This window comes from Eufriesea mexicana, unplaced genomic scaffold, assembly GCF_001483705.2.
Source record: "Eufriesea mexicana isolate 0111107269 unplaced genomic scaffold, ASM148370v2 scaffold4787, whole genome shotgun sequence".
NCBI classification, from domain to species: Eukaryota; Metazoa; Arthropoda; class Insecta; order Hymenoptera; family Apidae; genus Eufriesea; species Eufriesea mexicana.
In genome coordinates, this window is record NW_016912777.1 from 88,930 (window position 1) to 110,542 (window position 21,613).

The following is a 21,613-nucleotide window of genomic DNA, read 5'->3' on the forward strand; positions in this document are numbered from 1 at the left end:
TCCAGACGGGCTTAAAGGGGCCCGCTCTGGAAGATAGGTAGAAAGTCGAAACTCGAGAGTCGAGTGTTGAGAATAGAGTTGAGAGTTGATAGTTTCGTGAGACAGTGCTGACTGTGGCGTCGCTAGAATAGTAACTCCCGTTAGAATCCCATAAGCGGGATTAGTTAGTTCAATTCGTGTATTTCGTTACATTATTTATAATATATTGTTTGTCTAATTTATTCAGAAACCAGGCGTTATTTCTTGACTTTATCAACCTGTGGGTGGTCCTCCCCCATGGTCGTCGTCTGTATCCTCATTGGCAGTGTTGCTGGAAGGGGCGGTAGGTAAAGGAAGGGATGCGTTTCGTCCCGGGCCTGCTAGTGGACTCATCGGCAAGGCTACCCTAGCAGGCCCTGCCTAAGAGTGTGCCAGTGTGTTCGTCAGAGAATATGTACGAAGTCCAAATCAGTCTAAGAAAGATCAGAGTAGCGTGTCCATAGCGAATCTCTCTTGTTTCATAGCCTTCATTCTATTTATAAGCTTATTTTACTCTGTTAAGAGTAGCCAACAATACTAATTATTAGTCCTAAACCTAAAATCCGATTCTACATATATCTGGGGGTCCTCAACCACCATCATTTGAGGGCTGCTGGTCGCAGGTATCCTCCGTGTTTGTGTAGCTAGAAGGGATGCTAGGAAAAGGAAGGGATGCGTTTCATCACGGGCCTGCTAGCGGACTCATCAGTAAGGCTACCCTAGCAGGCCCTGCCTTAGACACTGGGATACTATTGGAAGGACGGGAATTTATATATATTGGTTTGAGAGGTTTTCCGAGGACTTGCGAGAAAGTCCTCGAAGTCGGAATCCACCTAGCTGCGAGGGTGAGAATGATACTCGCTACATATATATAGGATTTGGAGGTTTTCCGAGGACTCGCGAAGTCGGAGTCCATCTAGTGTCGACGGTGTGAATGATGGTCGCTAGAAACCTTATTCCAAGAATTTATAATTAATTTCGTATTCTTATAATAATCATGCGATATCGTAATAATTAATTCCCATATTTATAACAATTTTACGACAATGTAATAATTAATTGTCACACATATCCCGTTCATACGATATCGTGACAATTACTTTACCAACACCATTTTCCCAAATCTCCTCTAAAACCACCCAAGAACCAGGTCTCCTCCAGGTCTCTTCAAGGTCTCCACAAGGTCCCTCATTAGCCTAAAAGTGTCCAGAAAAAATCACGTCCTTATCCTGCCGAACGCCGAAACCTCGCGAAGAGGATCCTTTCATTACTCTGCTCGGAATACTAATCACAGAAACGAAAAGCAGGTACCGAACGCAATTACCCTGGTCGGAATCCTCTTCTTAAATTTCATCCCGCGAGCCACCTTCGTGAGTCCTTCAGAAGCTGACCGAATGTCGGGGCCGGTCCTTTAGCGGCTGAAATTGAACTCCGGTTATCCAGCTCTGGCCTTAATCTAAAGGATTATTACTTACTTCGTTCCTCTCATCCCTTCGCTGGCTCTCATTACTCCTTTTCCATCGTCCGGGGCAGAGGATACCGAGGCATCTGGCAGGATCGTCGATAGGAGCCGTTCGATCGATGATCGTGCCAGTTTCCAAAGACGCCTGGAAGGACCTCAGACCGAATAAGTTGCGTTTCCCTGGCGTTTGAATATTGATCGATGGCTACTGCCTGGCGTCCTGGGATCCATCCAGGATTCGTGGTCCAAGTCCCGATGGGAACCGAGCGAAGTGGATGTCTCTGTTTTCGAGTCCTGGCTTCGGTTTTATGCTCTGGCATTGTGTCCTCCGCGAAACACCGACTGGCTGGACTGTCCTCAGACGAGATGCGATCCTTGGGTCGTTTCTTTCATCGAAATCTCTGTGTTCTCAAAGGAGACCTCGTGTTTATGGAGTCTCACGAGGTGAAACTTGCTTCCGAAGGATTAGGTTGATATCGCGTTATTGTTGCGCTCAACTGGCATTAATTAATACGAATAGTCACGTAAAGAGGTTATGTTTCCTTATGTTTCCCTAGGTTTCGATGTTTTCATTATTTCTTGATGCGTAGCTACTTTTAACGGCTCCAAGCTGTAGCTAACTTCGAGACTATAGATATTAATTGTATATTCGATTGTATTAAAATTAATGAATCTAAGTTGTACATTTTGTTGAGGTTCATTTCCTTAGGGCTGGTTTAAAATCAAACGTTTCAAGGTTACTGTAAAATTAGGAGTGATGGAAAATGAATGGAAGTTTTAAGAAAGTCACATAAGATAATTAGGTCATGGAAGATGAAAGAAGTAATAAATTTGATTAAATGCATTTTTTCTTCCATAATTGATATGACATATCTGTACGTGATAGAATGAAGACAATGAGAATGGAATTTATAGATATGGCACTCGAGAAAAGGATATTTTATTCTGGATAGCCTATAGGAGGAAAACACGGTGTTGTTGGATACACTGGGTAGGAAGGAAATTTCCTGAAGCATTTTATTGGATTCTTTATGTCTCCACTCGAACCTGCAGACCTTCTGAGATCATCTTGGACGGCGAACAGATTCCGCATTACGTGCAAGTAGTATATCATTAAACTTCGTACCTCTTAAAGCATAGCCACTATAAAATCAGGTACTATCATCGTGTATTTATGAAAATTACATTTCCCGCGTCACAATTCCAACGTGTCGAAATTTTGTATTCCCGCGTAATTTTTTAATCCAATTTTTAATTTAAATTACGCGGGAAAGAGCACACGCGTGCATATCTTATTTAATATTTCACAGCGCGAGATAGGTGCTACTTTAAATTGTACGAGGTGGAAAAAATTTGTAATCCGAGACTGCGTGACACCGAAGTGCCGCGGGAGTGGTATGAAGAATTCTTGGTTATTTTATCCCCGTAGGAAAAGTTAGGAGAGCACCTTCGACAGTCCGATCACGTTCACCTTTCGATCCGAAAATTTGAAAGGTCAACCTTCCCTATCAAAATTTGAAGGAAAAAGCGGCGTGATATAAAGTATGATCAGCCGAAGTTCACCAACGTCAGCCGCTAAAGCCCCCAGGATCTTTTATAGCTTGGCCGCTAATTGAGTTACCGTTTGAAAGCTTCCAGGCAAGGTGTTAAGCTGACTTTGAAACTTCTCCTTCATGGCCATCGATAGACTAAGCGCCTCGAAAAGTCGACGTGGCTTAGGTGTAGAACACCGATCGAGCTGCCTTTTAAAATTTCTGCCACCAACTTTAGTAGGAACTCAGCAGCCATGTTGGCAAACAGATCCGCAGCGTTGATACTTTCGTCATTGGGAGTGACTATAGTCAGTCGATGGCGAGTGGATTTTTATAGCCAAGGCTACTGTGGATGATATTTGTACGTGTAGTCATATAGTCACGATATATAGTCGTTATAGTCACCGTATAGTCACAGCGTATAGTCGTTATAGTCGCTATATAGTCACTATATAATCGATACGTACAATTATATAGTCACTATAGTCACTATGGTCACTATGGTTACTAAGCAATATCGAATATTCGTTTTACATCGAATATTGTAGTCGCGATCCAGAGAATAGTATCTATAGTAAAGATGATTATGGCTACTACTCAACGTGATAGTACTCATCAGTCAATGTAGAGTGTTCGTTCCATAACCGAGGTGACTATAATTACACAATTTCGAGCTTTTGCACTGTGTCAAAGTGGAAAAATAACTATAATCATCTCATGTTCAGCGTTTACTCTAAAAAGGATGACTATAGTCATCCAACGTTGAGTGCTGGGTTCATGCTAAAGGCGAGTACAGTCATCAAGTCTTCAGTGTTTAATCTGCACTAAGAATAGCTATTTTTATATAACATCAAAAGTGACTATACAATATAGAACAATCTGATTTATGTTAACAATGAATATAATTATAGTCATCCATATTGGTGGTCACTATAGTCACCCAACATCGAGTCGTCTAATTTCCAAAGTGTAATCTATACTTAAGGTGACTATAACGGTGTTAATGATCCATACTAATGCTATACCTAGTTTACACTACTGATAGTCATTCGTTTATAAATCGTTATGGATTAATTCGAAATAATTCGTGAAATCGAGACTCGTGGCTCAATTGTCCAGGATATTAACGAATCGGAACACGTCGAAAGGGACGGGGAAAAATTTCATCTGCAGCCGAATTCATCTCGAGAGCGCAATAAATGCGCCCAGAGCGACGAATAAGTTGCCAGGGGAAGTTCGACGCTCCTGTTTGACCTGTTAACTAATTTGACCGTGGAAGTTGCGACTTCCGACAATTCCAGGCATCTCGTACCGTCGATCGAATTAGTTTTAAAAGTTTCGCGAGGCTGCGAGCAATTTAGCGAGTTTTCCGGGGCGCGAGCTTCAAAAATTCAACAGCCAACTTGTTTGACTTGAAAAGTTCAAGGGTCCTTCCCGAGCCAAACGATTCCTTCTTTTTCTTCTCCCCCCTTCCTTTTTTCCCGATACTCTCGCGGAAAATTGGTATCGTTTTTATTTGTATCGTTCGCCAGTGGCGATCGATAGCCGCTTCTTACCGAGGCAAATTCCGGGTACAGCGAGGGATGAATTTTGCTCAGCTGTACCACTGATTCCTTCGTCGTCCCCAAAATTTTTTACTCCCCTTCTCGTTAATTTCTTGCGCCACAATGGCGAGCACAGTTCGACGTGAAATTTCATGTCAGACTGCACAGCGGCGAATTATATTTGCCATACGACTAAATAATTCGGAACAAAAGTAATACTGGAAATAATTAATACGGAAATAATACTAGCTGGTACTGAAATTATACTAAGCACGATTCAACGTGCATCAAATTTTGGAAGGAAAATTGCAAGACGTGCAATGACTAATTAAAATTAGATACCATCGCAGTAGACAGTTTTTCCCAATTAAATCATATATATCACATATTTTTATACTAATTCAATTACGATTTTACGATTTTTCGATATTTCCCTTAAATATTAAACAGCAATTTTTTCTTTATTTTTATTGTTTGATTTTTATTTATTTCTTCTTTATTTTTATTATCGCTTGTTAATTAACTATTGCTCTCACACAATTGTATCTTTATGATGCAATTAATATATATATATATAATATTTATTATTCATAGTACTTTGTTAGTACCGAAAAAAGGTATATATTATTATATCGTATTATTTTTATATTATTACTACTACATTAAATAATGTCGATGTACAATATTATACTATATGAAATCGCACATAAGGCGTCGCATAACGCGATATTCCTTTATAAAACTTCCTCAATGCCCGTTCCGTTTTCAAGTTACATCAAAGTACCCGGTATTTCTACATCTCCCTTTTATATCCCATCATCGTTTAACACGTTAACACACAGCTTTATCGCGTATGATATCGCGAGTGCAGCGCACGCTTCTCTCGTAGACGAAAAATGGGATGGTCGATGGATCGTCCGGATCGCGAAACGTCGTTACCTTTCAAGCAACGCGAAAATTCTATTTTCCAACCGATCCTCGGTGTCGCGAAATCGCATTTCTTTGGCAAACCTTCCATAATATTCCGTTCCCGGAGATTTCGTTAAAGCCCTGCCGGGTATAAATATTTCCCACCTCTGTTATTCGAGACATCTCAAACTCTCATTTGACAAGCTGACATTTCGGACAAGTTTCATCGTATTCTTTACCCACGGACAAAATGCAAATTGCACGAATTGCACGATTGCTCCTCGTGCTTTAGGCTACTTCATCGATCGCAGAAAATTATTGGCCCCGATTTGTCCTGTATTTAAAATATTTATTACGTTTATTGATTTTTCGATATTATTCGGGTCTTACTATTATAATAATTTTTGGATCCCCCTTTTTTATTTAATCGTAATTTAATTGTAATAAAAATAATATTAATTTTAGAAAATAATTAAAATAATTTTTAGCTATCCTTCTTTTAATTTAATCATAATTTAATTGTAATAAAAATAATATTAATTTTAGAAAATAATTATAATAATTTTTAGCTATCCTTCTTTTAATTTAATCATAATTTAATTGTAATAAAAATAATATTAATTTTAGAAAATAATTATAATAATTTTTAGCTATCCTTCTTTTAATTTAATCATAATTTAATTGTAATAAAAATAATATTAATTTTAGAAAATAATTATAATAATTTTTAGCTATCCTTCTTTTAATTTAATCATAATTTAATTGTAATAAAAATAATATTAATTTTAGAAAATAATTATAATAATTTTTAGCTATCCTTCTTTTAATTTAATCATAATTTAATTGTAATAAAAATAATATTATTTGGTGTTTGTTCGAATGAATTGTATTGAGAATTTTTGTTTTCATGAATTTACTATTTGTCTTCACTATTATATTTATGGTATACTTTTATTATTCGTGGTATATTGAGTTATGAGAGTTATTTTTTGATGCTTTGTATTTGTTCAACGAGTAGTTTTTTATAATCATAATTTAATTGTAATAAAAATAATAATTTTTGGTGTTTGTTCGAATGAATTGTATTGAGAATTTTTGTTTTCATGAATTTACTATTTGTCTTCACTATTATATTTATGGTATACTTTTATTATTCGTGGTATATTGAGTTATGAGAGTTATTTTTTGATGCTTTGTATTTGTTCAACGAGTAGTTTTTTCTAGAAAGGTATTAGCATGAATATTAAATGGAGGAGATGAATAATATCGTATGTACGTAGTCGTATGTTATTCCCATTGCGAAAGAGATGTCGCGGTTCCCTGTCACGCAATAACGTAAAAGTCCGGGTCTACTAGGGGTGAATAATAAGACGACCCGTCTACGAATCTGACTTCGTGTAATTTGAATTTAATCTTATTTACATAACCAGATGTTCCGATTTCTTAACACGAAGCTTGAGACGCTGCAGACACGACAATAAGCCCACGTAAATAAAATTTGAAAGCCGAGATTTTGGGATGGGATATTTAAAATTTAAAATGCCGAAATTTAGATTTCTAAATTTCGAAAATTTCATATTTTGGATTTTAAGCTTGCGAAATTGAAACTTCTGAGCTTTGAAATTTTCGCACTTCTGATTCTGAACTTGCAAATTCCATATACCGAATTTTAAACTTATCAAATTTAAATTTCTGTGCTTTGAAATTTTCGCAATTCGAATTCTGAACTTGAAAATTTCATATACCCAATTCTAAGCTTGCGAAATTAAAATTTCTGAGCTTTGAAATTTTCGCACATCGAATTCTGAACTTGAAAATTCCATATACCGAATTTTAAGCTTGAGAAATTTAAATTTCTGAGCTTTGAAATTTTCGCACATCGAATTCTGAACTTGAAAATTCCATATACCGAATTTTAAGCTTGAGAAATTTAAATTTCTGAGCTTTGAAATTTTCGCACATCGAATTCTGAACTTGAAAATTCCATATACCGAATTTTAAGCTTGAGAAATTTAAATTTCTGAGCTTTGAAATTTTCGCACATCGAATTCTGAACTTGAAAATTCCATATACCGAATTTTAAGCTTGAGAAATTTAAATTTCTGAGCTTTAAAATTTTCGTAGTTCAGATTTTAAACTTGAAAATTTTATATATCGAATTCTAAGCTTACGAAATTTAAATTTCTTAGCTTTGAAATTTTCTCATTTCAAACCTTGAACTTGAAAATTCCATGTGCCGAATCCTAAGTTTACGAAATTTTAATTTCTAAGCTTTAAAATTTTCGTAGTTCAGATTCTAAGCTTGAAAATTCCATGTGCCGAATCCTAAGCTTACGAAATTAAAATTTCTGAACTTTAAAATTTTCATAGTTCAGATTCTAAACTTGAAAACTCTAAATTTGAAACTCTCACTTCCAAAATTGGAAATTTTAATACTTTAATTGAGAGACGGATTTTTAAGATTTGAAACTTGAAATTCTCATTTTCAAAATTGGAAATTTTAATACTCGAATTGAGAGACGAATTTCTAAGATTTAAGTTTTTAAAATATTTTTCTTAGTGTCACTGTGATACAAAATTATTTATTTGTTTTCCTGCATTATTCAAATTGTTATCTCCTACTTTTCCAAGTATCTTACTCTGATTTCCATATCGAGTTTCCGACGATTGTTTTTGACAGACAAGACACGGCGGTTCATTGTCGAGCGAACATAAGCTCTCCGGTATCGTAACGAATGATTTTTGTTGTTGCTGCAGTCAAGGTTGTGCTATATAAAGGACCTATCCGTCCATTTATAGGATAATCGAGAATACTTCAGTAAAAATGCATTGTGCCGGCATAGTGGTCGATATACACCACTCGAACCGCTCCTCGGATAGCGTTGGAAATTCACTGCATTCTGTAAATTTTCGATAGGATCGGTGAACTGGGAAATCGTGCGCTCTCCACAAATTTTATTTATGCATTCAGGCATTAATTTGACTTCATTACAACTAAAGTGCTTATTCCTCTGTAGACGTTATCAAAATTATTCTTACTCCCTTGTAATACCTCCTCGACTAATATTCTTGCAATATGCTTAAAATTCATTTTCCCATTGCACATTTGCACCATAGAATTCGTAATTGTCTAAAAATTAATTTTGAAAAATTAATAAAATTGTAATAATATTTATTTCAATGGGATAATTTTAGTAATAATTTAAAAAAATTTTTATACCGTGAATCGGATTAAGAATTTAATAAATAATTTGCAGAATGAGTTTATAGAGAAGACTGTGAATTTAGAAGTGATTTTTGTTATCCGATATCACAACATTTGAAGTTCTCGAGGAACAATTTTATTAAAAGTTCCTTCACGTCAGATTTTCGAGGAGGAAGCTTCGAACCCTGAAAAGGATAAAACATCGAGGATATTCTGTTTTCGTGTCATTGACTCAGCGCAAGTGTTTCTGGGCAATTCGATTCAATGACGTGAGCGTAGAGAAAAGATTGTATTAAAAATCGATTAACGCGTAAGCTGGAAGTAGTACAGCCCTGGCTACAGCGAAGCAGATTATAGTTGCTTACTAATTAAAAGCGTTAGGAATTTTCCAGAGCTTTTCTCCAGCTATTTTAGACGAAACATATTATTAAATTCAGTATAAATACAGGAGAATATTTAACAAATTTTTAAATAGCACTAATTACATTAACTATATTATAATTCCACGACATTAGTATACCTAACAAAATGCATCTGGAAATCATTTATTTATCCGACCTGCACTTCCATGGCCGTAAAAGATTCACCTCAAACTTCTTTCCCTTGAATAATTAATAAAACCTAGCCTTTAAGTAGTATGAAAGTGCGCTTAGTCAGACAAATTGATTTCCACTATTTTCTACGCGATATAGTGAATAATTAAAATAAACCTGCCTATATTTTTAGCAATTCCTGCATATAACAATCTAAAAAAAAAAGAAAAAAATAGTTCGTTATATTTATAATAATTAACTATTTTATAAATTCTTCCTGGCTAATTTTTTATTTTTATTTTTATTTTCATTTTTCGTGGAGGTTGAACAGAGATAAAATAGGATATTTTTTTTCAATCATAGCAAAGAGGAGAAATTTTTCAAGGTTCCTTAAGAGCGTCAGTAAGTAGAAAGATCTGGTACGTAGTCAGACGAAGTGATGCGAGTCAATGATTGAGCGCGCGTCGTTTGATCCTCTTGTATATTACAGGGATTACCGTTTTCAATTCTGAATTCGCGTTTCAACAAAGGGGCTTCGAGAATTCTTAGAAAGTCGAAGGTAATATCAATTATTCACGGCTAAATATTTCCATTATGGCAGAGAGGAATTGCTTGGAAGGAAAGATTTGAGTTCCCCGCTCGCCGGAAGCCGCTATTCAGACACGGATCTCAGCGTTTTGTAAAATAATACCGCATTGTTATTTCGTCCGTTCGTTTCAATAGATTTCATTCCACCGCGTTGGATCACGTTGCTTTTTAATACGAAATCACATTTTGCTAAATCTCGCGTTTAAAGGATATTCCGCAGAAATATTTTATTATTCCGCGGCAAATCACCCACGTCACAAATCTCGTATTATACACACACGTTGTTACAAAAATTCCTTTCCCAACCAGTGAAATCAAATGCAAATGTAGGATAAAATTTCTGGATGTTTAAAAAAATTGTTTTAAAATTAACAAAAGCAGTAATGAAAATTTTGCATTCGTTATATAGAGTAATATTGTTATTTTATTTTTAATCGTCGAATATTCTGTATAAAATGTTAGTAATTTATTTTTTAATATCTTGGTTGAAGAAATGGCTCGAAAGTTTCGGAAATTAATTCGCGATAATTTTTAAGCGATTTCCACTGTTCGTGGAATTAAAAATGGAATTAAAAATGGAATTAAAAATGGATTTCCGAAGTGGTGAAATGTTCTGCATGCCCGGTCACGAATATTGTACGAAAGCATGGAGGTAAGACAACGGTTGTTAAGCGATTTCTCTGCGCGATCGATGCAACGGAATGCAATTTTTCGAAACTCAATCCTCGCGGAACACTCTGCGTTTTTAACGCAGGAACTCAATTATTTCCGCCGCGTCGGAACAGCCCTTAGCCAGCAGCAAAATGGGAAGTAATACGATTAAGTATCAACCTATTTTTCCTTTTTTTTCCTCTACCAAGCTAGGCCAATAAGAATGCAAATATTTACCACAACGTTTTAACCTTATCAGCGTGAAATCGATTTAATTTCCCATGCAAAGTGTATAACCTCTGGAACCTTTTCCAATTTTTAAATATTCTTGACTTGCTATTTAATAGTTGCATTATTTTTCTCGTTGATATTTTGCTTAAATTAATATTGCATAATTAGTAAGAATAAATTTGTTGCTTAGACATTGCCATTATAACGTAAATTTTAATTAATTGCAAAATAGTCTATCTCTCCTTGTTATTCCGAATTAATTTATGATTCCATATTGTATAATGCAACGAATGGATAATTTAATACAATAATAAATCGTATGAAATAAATTGTATAAAATATTTAAAATATGCAAAATAAATATGAAATAAAAATTCATTAAAAAAGGAAACTTTGACATGAAATTTTCTTAAAAATGTATCACTCTATAAAAATTTGTATTCTTCTGACAACCAGTCAAAAGTTCAGCAACTGACAATGTAATATCCTTTATTAATAATTATTCTAAGTCTCACAGTGGATTATACGTTATTAACAATATCAAAATATATTTTAATTACAATTTAGAAGACGAAATGTATCATATAAATAATAGCAAATAAAATTACACGAATTTCATTAAATTCAATATCCTTTCTCAGAAGACTTTGGACAATTCTCTGCTGCAAATTTGGAACGTTCAAAAACCTTTACGAAACGTGCAATAAGCGCTTGATAAATGGTCGAAAAATTTCATTCGAATCGAATGCCGACCCCGAAGCGCGGGCATCAGTGAACAAACGAGACCTTTCATCGGAATTCCCAATGTCCAAGGATCAGATCAGCCGGACGCGATAAAACAGTGCTCGCTTTGTGCAATGAAAGTCGACTGGATATAGGGATCCTCTTGTTCGAGTAACCGTTCGACGCTCCTTTGAAGTGGAATTGAAAAGCAGAGACGTCTGGCCAGACCAGCCGCAGATTTAATTTTTCCTTTGACCAGGCAAAGGAACAGGCTCTGCCTTGGCAACAGATCTCATTTCGCTTTCTGAATAAATCCACCAACCTTCTAAATCGGAATTGGAATCGCTAAAGAGCCCTCTGTGCCGGTCCTGGCCTGTCCCAGACCCTGTTACAGTCTACCAATCTTTCGATCCTGTTTCAAGTGTCTTTTTTTTGCTTTTGAATCTCGATGGTGTACCACTGGGGTGCAGTGATGCTGGTATTTTCAGTCGAGCTTCTCCTTGGTTAAATTGTTTTCCTCGTTCAATTATTTTCCTCAATTATTTTCCTAGATTAGGCTGTTTCACCTCTTCGGGTTATTCGAATTTTTTGAAGTAGAAAAAAGTTATTTAATTTTATTTATATCGATGACAGTGCAGTAAGTATTTGACCAGGTTCCTTTCTTTATTGTTGAGAGATTCTGCGGTGAATAGTTCTCCAATTGATTTGAATTTTCTTTTCGTTTATAAAAATTATAATTTAAGAAAAATTATATACAGAATACATATGTGTGGTATCGCAGGATGAGTGGGTCGAGCATGTTATCTAGAGTGCGTGCGAAAGGACGAATGACCGTGCGCTAGGATCGTGTGGACGGGATGTTTATGAATGTATCGGATGAGAGTGAAGAGTGTCTTTAGGAATGCGTTTGACTGTTTGAGCTACGTGACCCGCTGAGGGTAAGATTGCAAGGAGTGCGTGGGAAAGTGTGATTGGGGAAGAGAGAATAGGTATGAAAGAGGATAGAATGTATGGTTTTAAATAGGGATGCAAGGGCGTGAGTAGGCAGTATGTAGTATGTCGTAGTACAGTGTAGTATGTTAGAGTTCGTAGTAGAATTATTAGAAAAAGAGTTGTGAAGAATTGTGTTGTTAGTTGTAATTGTGTTGTTAGTTATAATCGTGTTATTAGTTGTAGTCGTAAAAGTTTAGTTGATAGATATCTATATTCGTAGTCTTTACCATCACCGCACATTGTATATTATATTTTATGGTTAATAAATAGTAGTTATATTATTTAACAACCACCCTATCTCTACATATGTGTTTATGATTATGAAAATGGTCTAAGTTATTTATATTTGCTTCTGAAATATTAAAAGCTTCGGTATTTAAATACGTCATAAATTATAAAATTAATTGTGATCGAGCTGCAAACTCAATCTAACGATTCAATTCTTCACCGTTTTGTAGAAAATAAATATATTTTATCGTGATATAAATTAATGCAACACGAAATAAATAATAAAATCGTTCTTCTTAAGTCGATGACTTAGACCACTTTTATAATTATAGGCACATATGTGTCAGTGTCCCTGAAGAGAATAAAGGAGTGATGGAGAAGTCACAAATTTTGAAATAAATTATTTAATATATTTATATTTAATAAGGTAATGGATTCAATTCTTAAGATACATTCGAAATTTGAAAAGTAATATTGGTGCTGGAATGATGGAGGAATTTAGTAATAAATTTTGAATTTTCTTTTCGTCTATAAAAATTATAATTTAGGAAAAATTATATACAGGACACTTATATGCCAGTGTCCTTGAAGAGGATAAAGGAATGATGGAAAATTAGGACTGGTTTTAAGATTGTTGTCTGTATTATACAGTCAAAAATGTTGGTTTCTTTTAAACAGTTGGAACAGGGATCTTTAAGTCCCAAATTTGAAATAAATTATTAAATATATTTATATTTGACATATGTTAATATATTTTAATAAGGTAATAGATTAAATTCTTAAGCTACATTCGAAATTTCGAAAGTAATATTGGTGCCGGGATGATGGAGGAATTTGGCAATAAATTTTGAATATAATGGAAATTGGAATTGGTTAAATATTAAACGTAAATGTATACGTACGTACAGGACAGGATGAGAATTCTAATTAATGGTCGTCCAATCAAGTATTAACGCACACAAATATAAAAATAATTTACAATTACGAAACTTCGTATTTGGTTTCGTAATAAATTAAATTTTATCAATTGTATTAATGAATTTATTACCGTATCAAATTTTTTGTTTCTGGTTTCGTGTTACTTCTGAAAATTGGTTCCATATGTGTATTTCATTTTCTAACAGCATTATCCACCCATTCGATTTTTTGATTTTCTAACAATAAAAATTATTTTTAATTATCTTTAATTATTTTTAATTAATTAAATATCTTTCATTATACAATAAAATTAATATTCACAAATTTGAATATCGTTAATATGTTATAATACTATATTATTATAATATTTTTCACTTGGATTGGGAATATTTTTCATTCGGTGTTGAATTGACGCAATTTTTTCATTTTGAGGAACGTTATAATTTTATTTCACTATGTTAATTCAATTTTGGTGTAATTTTGTTGCAGTTTTTCGCTACCTTTCCGCTATAGTTCGTTATCCTGTGAAAAATTAAACAGCGTTTTGAAAAGGATTCAAATTTTCCATGGACTGCGGCTCTAACACTTTGTAAAATATTAATTTTACAATTATATAATTAATATTGTTCAAAAACCTAGAAGATATTGGTGTCCATTTCTATCCACACATTATATCTGTGGTAGTGGTTGTCATAGAATGTGTGGTATGAGTGTGAGGAATGTTTATGCGGAAGAATATGTGTGTGACAGTGAGTCGCGAAAAACAATCAGTAGGTGAATGACAGTCATTACAAATAGACGTTGTGTGTGAAAGAGTCCTCAACAGATTATATCGAATTTATTTTACGAGTTTCAATTATAATTAATATTGTGCTGTTATTGTGTTTAATAAATATTCTTATCAGTTTATCCATTTGCTCACAATATCTACCTAAATATTTCAGACAATTTGAAAAATCCCGATTCAACAGCACCAATCCACAAACCCAAATCTCCTCTCACCCCAAGCAACTGCAGGACACCAAAGATCCAGGACTGACGATTCAGCTAACGATTAAATCCATTTCCACCCTTCCTAGAAATCCTGTTCCAACGTGAAACCGTGAGATCCCGTGGTCCATTCCAGACAACGTTCAACTGAACGGTCGATTGGCGTTGGAACCGACCCCGAGGATAAAATAAGAGTTCCCATACCGAATCCAGTCAGCTCGAAACTTCGTCTCATCGACGAGCGGAGCCGGGAACGGGTAGTTTTCTTGCTCGTTGGAAAGACGTCAGTCGATGGATCAGAAATTGCCAGTTAATTCGATACCTGGCCATCGAGTTGGAACTTCTTCCCCCAATAGCCTTTGCAGAGAGCCCACGTGGCGAGGGAAATCGAGAGTAGATCCGGATCAAAGTCGAAACTTCTCGATCGCGAAAGTAATCCTCCGGGTGCTAATAAAAGTTGCCATGATTGCCTTCGCGATCATTCCCGGCTTCTTTGCGACGATTATTCGTCAAAGGTGACACGGCGCAGAGAGTTCCTCCCGTTTCATCCCCTGTTTCCCTTCCACGAAGGGAGCAGAGGGGTTGATCGATGGGAAAGATGGAAAACGTGATCTAGAAATTTCTTCTCTGCATAGGCGAGTTTTATGTAAAGGGTATTTCGACAGCCAAGTGCAAATTGAACCTCTGAGTATGATTATGGAAGTTAGGGGCGTGGTAATGGTTGACATGGATTTTAATATATATGTAGGATTAATGCTAGATTAATCCTATGCTGACAGAGATCTGCGCGTCTGATAAACAACGACTCCTTTTTAATAACAAAACAGATTTATTTAAACTAAAATATTGCAGAGTCACACAGTCTCTACTCGCTGGAGAGTACCTTGGAATACTTAGATTCACTGCGGTCTGTATTTTCGACTCGACTCTCAATAACGCGTGACTCTCGCAATCATAACTCTCGGTCTCAACTCTCTCATGGACTACCTCAACTCTCTAATGACTATCTCGAAACTCTCCTCTATCTTCCAGAGCGGGCCCTTTTAAGCCCGTCTGGAAGGCAAGAGCCTCCCCGAAGGAGGAGAAAGCTCCCTCCACGTAACGCTCTGGGGTGGAAGGGATTCCTCCTTCGGGTTAGGCTCTCCGAAGGGTCACCCACGCGGGGCCCTTCCCGAGAGGTGCCCACGGACGCGTCACCCCCGGTTTACAATGGGGAAAACCGGGGTTGAGCGAGGCTACCTCGCATGGCCTGGCCCCAACTTCCCCAGACTCGTCTGGCCGCCAGACGCTAACCGGGCCTCTATACCTGGGGAAGTCAAAAAATATCCTACAATATTACACTAGGTTTCTAGATTCTCTACTCGCTACGTCTCGATTACACGCATTCTATCTCGCCCGTGCACTTGCACCCTTATTTAAAGTCTAACGCTCTCTCTTTTCATACGCAAGCTCTCTTCGTTGATCGCTCATTTCCCACGCGATCTCGCCCTAGCCCTGGGCCAGGTACTTCAGAAATTCGGGCACATTCCTAGACTTTCGTTCATTGCTTGCACTCGACCCGGTCATAAATATTTCGTCCATACAATCCTTGCGCGTGGTCATCCATCCGTCCGCATGTGCTCCAGATGATACCCTAAACAGCTAAGCTGGACCCGATATCGCTTTTAACCCTCTGCACTCGAACGGTGACCGGTGACTTTAGTCATCATTTCATAAAATTTGGAAGATCGATGTTAATTAATATATCAAATTTAATGTAATGTAACAGCGTTCCAGGTATCGAAATCAAATAATTCTACAATTCTATTATTATACAATTCTTTATTTACTGCTCAAAAAGGTATCGTCAGTTTTTCAGTAGAGAATCTTTGAATTTCTACTCTTCTCCAGCTAAAAAATCGTCGAGTGCAAAGGGTTAATACGGTTTTCTTCGCTGGAGTTCTTCCCAGCTCACAATACCACATATGTAATAAATAAATGACATATATCAGAAAATATGGTGTGGACTGAGTATATTTTTATAATGTATGACAGAAGAGAGGACAAATAAGAGAATAGTTGGATAGGTCAGTTGCAATTCTGAAATCATTGAGGGTAACGTGCAAATTATTATCGTGATAATAATCATAATTAGATAAAAATAATTTTTAAATAATTCAATACATTTCTTCGTTAATTTGCTATAATATTTTCTAATAAATATTTAATATATTCAATTAAATATAATATTCTAGGGGGGTGGAATTAATCGAGTTGCACGTTTGTTTTTTAATAATTAAATAAATTAAATAATAAAAATAATAGTGTATTTTTAAATAATTGGACAAACTTCATCGTTAATTTTTATCCTGTGCTATAATATTTTTTAATAAATATTTAATACATTCAATTAAATATAATATCCTAGAGGGGTGGAATTAATCGAGTTGCACGTTTGTTTTTTAATAATTAAATAAATTAAATAATAAAAATAATAGTGTATTTTTAAATAATTGGACAAACTTCATCGTTAATTTTTATCCTGTGCTATAATATTTTTTAATAAATATTTAATATATTCAGTTAAATATAATATCCTAGGGGGCTGGAATTAATAGAGTTGTGCGTTTGTTTGTTTATTCTTTCCTGGCTTAGATTGACTTAGTTTGCAGTGGCTTCGCGGTTATGATGTTGATTATTGAAATCGAGGTGGGTTATTCGTGGACTGGGAATTTGTATGGTTATTATTTCTGTTTGTATGAATTTCAGTAAACATTGAAGTATCGGTTTCATTTAATAAATGTGTTCAGTTGGTTATTCGTTGTATGATGAAGTTATTCGTGGAATGGAGGTTTTGATCATGAATAATTGTTTGCTTGATTGATTTTGATATTTAGCAACTGTCGATTATGATATCAATCGGTTTCGTTGCTCTTGCATATTTTTGATTAAGAAACGTGTTCTCGATAAGTACAATGACGATGAAAATATGTGTATATACACATACCAATGCTAAATAAAAATAATAATAACGCTATGATACGAATTATAACGTATTTATTGTAATTACGATAAACACAGTGTTAAATTTTAAAATCAACGAAACATAAAATTCGTCGCGTTATTGTAACACAAAATGTGACTCGTTATATATCATATATCACCTATGAAAATTAATTTTTCAATTTTTTGGGAAGATTCGTAACGATTGTTAAATATTCTCGTAATAATTGGGTTCCTCCTCGGCAATAAAGGATGTTCTCATATACACATATCAATGTTAAATAAAAATAATAATAACGCTATGATACGAATTGTAATATATTTATTATAATTCTGATAAACACAGTGTTAAATTTTAAAATTAACGAAACATAAAATTCGTGGAGTTATTGTAACCCAAAATGTGACTCGTTATTAAAAATTATCGAGAAAATTAATTTTTCAATTTTTGGGGAAGATTCATAACGATTATTAAATATTCTCGTAATAATTGGGTTCCTCCTCGGCAATAAAGGCTGTTCTCACAAGAATATCTTGCCAGGCTAAATGTTGTTGCTCTTATACGTCGTTGCTCAACAATTTAATACGAATTTAATACTAGCTTGCAGTTGCCAGGAGTTTAATTAAAGCGGTAGTGGAACTTTTGCGGCGGAACATCGTCTCGTTTCTTTGCTGCGCTTCAATATCCGATTTCTCTCTTGGTCGTTTAATTATCGGTATGCAAATGCAAATAATATCACAACTATGCTTCTGTTCTTCAAATACCATACGGTGTGTACCATTAACTATCACTGTGAAAAATAGCTTAATTATTTTTAGAAAAAGAAATCGCGACAGGTGAGTAATTATTTTTTGTAGAGTTGAGGGTTATTTATTAATAATATTATTAAACATTTTAAGGATATTTTTTCTGCGTATACACATATATATACTTGCAGTTTATTTTCTATGAAAAAATTCATAAAATTGTTTTACGAATGAGAGCTGTGATAATTTTTCCGGAAGCTGGAAGATTTAAAAAAAATTTGAAATCATCATCCTAAACACATATTTGCAATTCATTTGTCCAGGTAAATACGAGACGTTTATTCAAAGAATAAAAATTAAATACGAAGCGAAACATTTGCAGAAAAATTTAATAATTCTGCGAATAAAATTTTCACACTTGGCTAATAATCCTCGTTATTGCTTTAAAAATATTTCCTCTAGGATGAGCCTCGCGACAACGTTTAAGACATACTTTTCATTCTGCTGGCATAATTTATTCTCTTCCCTTTGCAGGATCTCCGAATGTCGGTTGAATTAATTTAGCGAGAAAGTGTCTGGAAATTGTTAAGAAGCACTCGGTATTGCTAAATTAAAGCCCAGTCGGCGCTGAACGAGGCAGAAGGAAATTTAATTAATATCATTTAACATCAACAGAATAATCTCAGTTAAATATAAATCAATTTGGGACGGAAATCTTCGCTGAACTTGGGAGTTACGTTAAAGGTTGACATTCTTAATTAAGTCCGAGCTAAGTGAATATTTATCGCTGGGAATTGTATAAACGTAACATACTTTGGTATTCTGTACCATCTCAAAGCTTTCAGAGTATTTTTACACATTCCATCAGACCACCATCGATATTTCATTCGTTACTCTACACAGAAATAATTATTTCGCACATTTTATATTAATCGCAGAACGCGGTTAATTAAATCAAAAAATTAAAAATCGAAGTAAGATTAGAAGAGAAATAAATTTTTTAGTATCAATATAACATCAGTATTTATAATTCCGAATATTAATTTGAAGAATTGGAAAAGGAATTTTCAAATTTCCTGCCCGAATATTCCGAGAATAAATCATTCCACCAAAACCTGCCAGATTACTTGAAACAACGAGCTTCCTATATAAATTTACACAAGCGAGAAGTCTCGATTTTTCGATGGTACCGAATATTCTTTAAAATATTGAAATCCCTGGAAACCAATTTCTCCTTTTAAATCAATATGCGATTCTGCAAAAATTCCGATCGGATCTATACTGTATTCATCCTGGATATTCAGCTGCACCCAGTCTCGTCTCGCTGGTAAATGTTCGAAACTGCACGGGAAGGAAATATTTAATCGATTCGCGCGTTTCCTATGAAATAAAAAATGTTTCCGTAAAATAAAGTTGTTATACGGGAATATCGAACGTAGATTCTACACCGAGTTCTCGCGTGCTGGCTTTCATTTTTCTCCGGGAACAACCTCCAAGGCGATGCACGTTACGAGGTTAGTGAGGTTAGGACGCGCGATGCGATCGACTGCGCGATCGACGGGCGGCGCGGAGTGGGGACGAGTGTCGCGGAGTGGGACGAGTGTCGCGGAGTGGGGGGAACAAAGCGCGTCAGTGACAATGGACCGTCTATAGTCAGACGCGCTATGCATCCTCTATAACAGTCTCCATTCTTCTCCGCAACTTCAGATACGTGCATTATTTGGAAAATAGCCCTGCGAATGTTGCTCGGCTTAATAATACCGTAAAAAGACACTCGGACATTTAGCGATCCCAGAGATATTTTCTTTAACGTCTTCTAGAACGAGATACGTTATCTCGTGGCGGATATTTCGAGGCAAAGATTGAAAATAGTCGCGAAGATGGAATATTGTACATCTCGGGAGTAAAAATTTACCAATCTTATATAAATATTTCCTAGTTATTCTGGTAATATACGTTGTTTTCAACCTCGTGTATTTTTAGAGTAATCAATTATTTATTACTGGGACGTTGCATACGGTATGGAAATGTAACGAGTGAATGATTAATTAGTGTATGTATAATATTTATATTTCACAGGCTGATATAGCGGACGCGTTTCATCGAAAATTATGTACACAGTGAAAATATTGATTTTAAATATTCAGAAGGAGGAATTTATTTTAATAAGCCATACTTTGCTCCATCTAGAATTCAGAAATAAAAATATGAAAAATTATCCATTACGAGACTCTTGAAATTAAAAATATAAAAATAACGGTGAATATGAAAATTGAAATTAATGATATATTTTACTATACCTTTCTCTGTAGATAATTTCAGTTATTTTCAGATTTAGTACTACACTTGTGTCTGTCTTAAATAATCAAAGGTATTTTCGATATTATTTTATTATTATTATTATTTTATACCGAAACAAATACGATGATAATAAATATAATAAAAATGAAATTTCCTAAAATATTATTCGTTCGAAACACAAGAGGAACCGAATGGTTTCTCTCTGTTCTTCTTTTGAAAATTTCACGCAAACAGAAATACAGAACCTGGGACTTTGTGTTGCAGGAGCAAAGTGGCGGCCGCGCTTCTGAACAAACATCTGCAGATCAATGGTATTTCCGCCGGTTTGACCACGCTCCCCACCGTGGATCAATCGTCGCCTGATCCACAGCCAGAGGATCCACCGATCACTAGCAGCAGCAAGATGAGGAGAGAACGAAAAGCTGCGAGAACATTGGGAATCATCATGTCAGCGTTTCTGGCCTGCTGGCTTCCATTCTTCCTCTGGTAAATTTTTTCACTCTTCAGTTTCTCTCTCCAGCCTTTTCTATCTCCGCATAGTGATCATTCATCTTCTCGCGAGGATATTTTCCGAATTTTTCTTTTCAATATTTCATCGTGTTTTTGTATTTAGCGAACGGGGAGGAGGTTTAATAAATGTGATAGGATGCGATGCTTTGAACTGTGGACTCAATTTATCGAAACCGATATCGAATTTCTCGTTGAAAAAATTATAAGAGGGATCAGACGTTTAGAGAAGGGAGCAGTTTAATTAATGAAACTAAATTAAATTTATTGCCTGCTGTTTACTCTCGTGCATTTCTATCGAAGTTTCAACGCTATTCTTCCATTTTTTCGTGATTATTAACGATTTCATATTTGCTTTCAGTACCTATATTTGCAAGCGTTTTAAATTTATAGTCTTTATCAGTTATGGCTGGAGATATTTACAATTAGCAGTACGGTACTTAGTACATCCACTAGTGATTTACAGAATATTGTTTCATAATATATAATACTACAGAAATAAAATAATATATAATATATATTATTTTTCATTTAAATATTTATAAATAAAT

At 35.1% G+C, this 21,613-nt stretch overlaps 1 protein-coding gene across 1 annotated transcript in view; it reads left to right on the forward strand.

The window, feature by feature from the left end:
• The window catches only part of LOC108551619 (octopamine receptor beta-1R), a 125,042-nt gene that overhangs the window by 84,790 nt on the left and 18,639 nt on the right, over nt 1-21,613 (forward strand). The window contains exon 3 of the mRNA XM_017905846.1: nt 20,820-21,041. Coding sequence (XP_017761335.1) covers nt 20,820-21,041 — 222 coding nt within the window. The remainder of the gene's footprint in view (nt 1-20,819; nt 21,042-21,613) is intronic.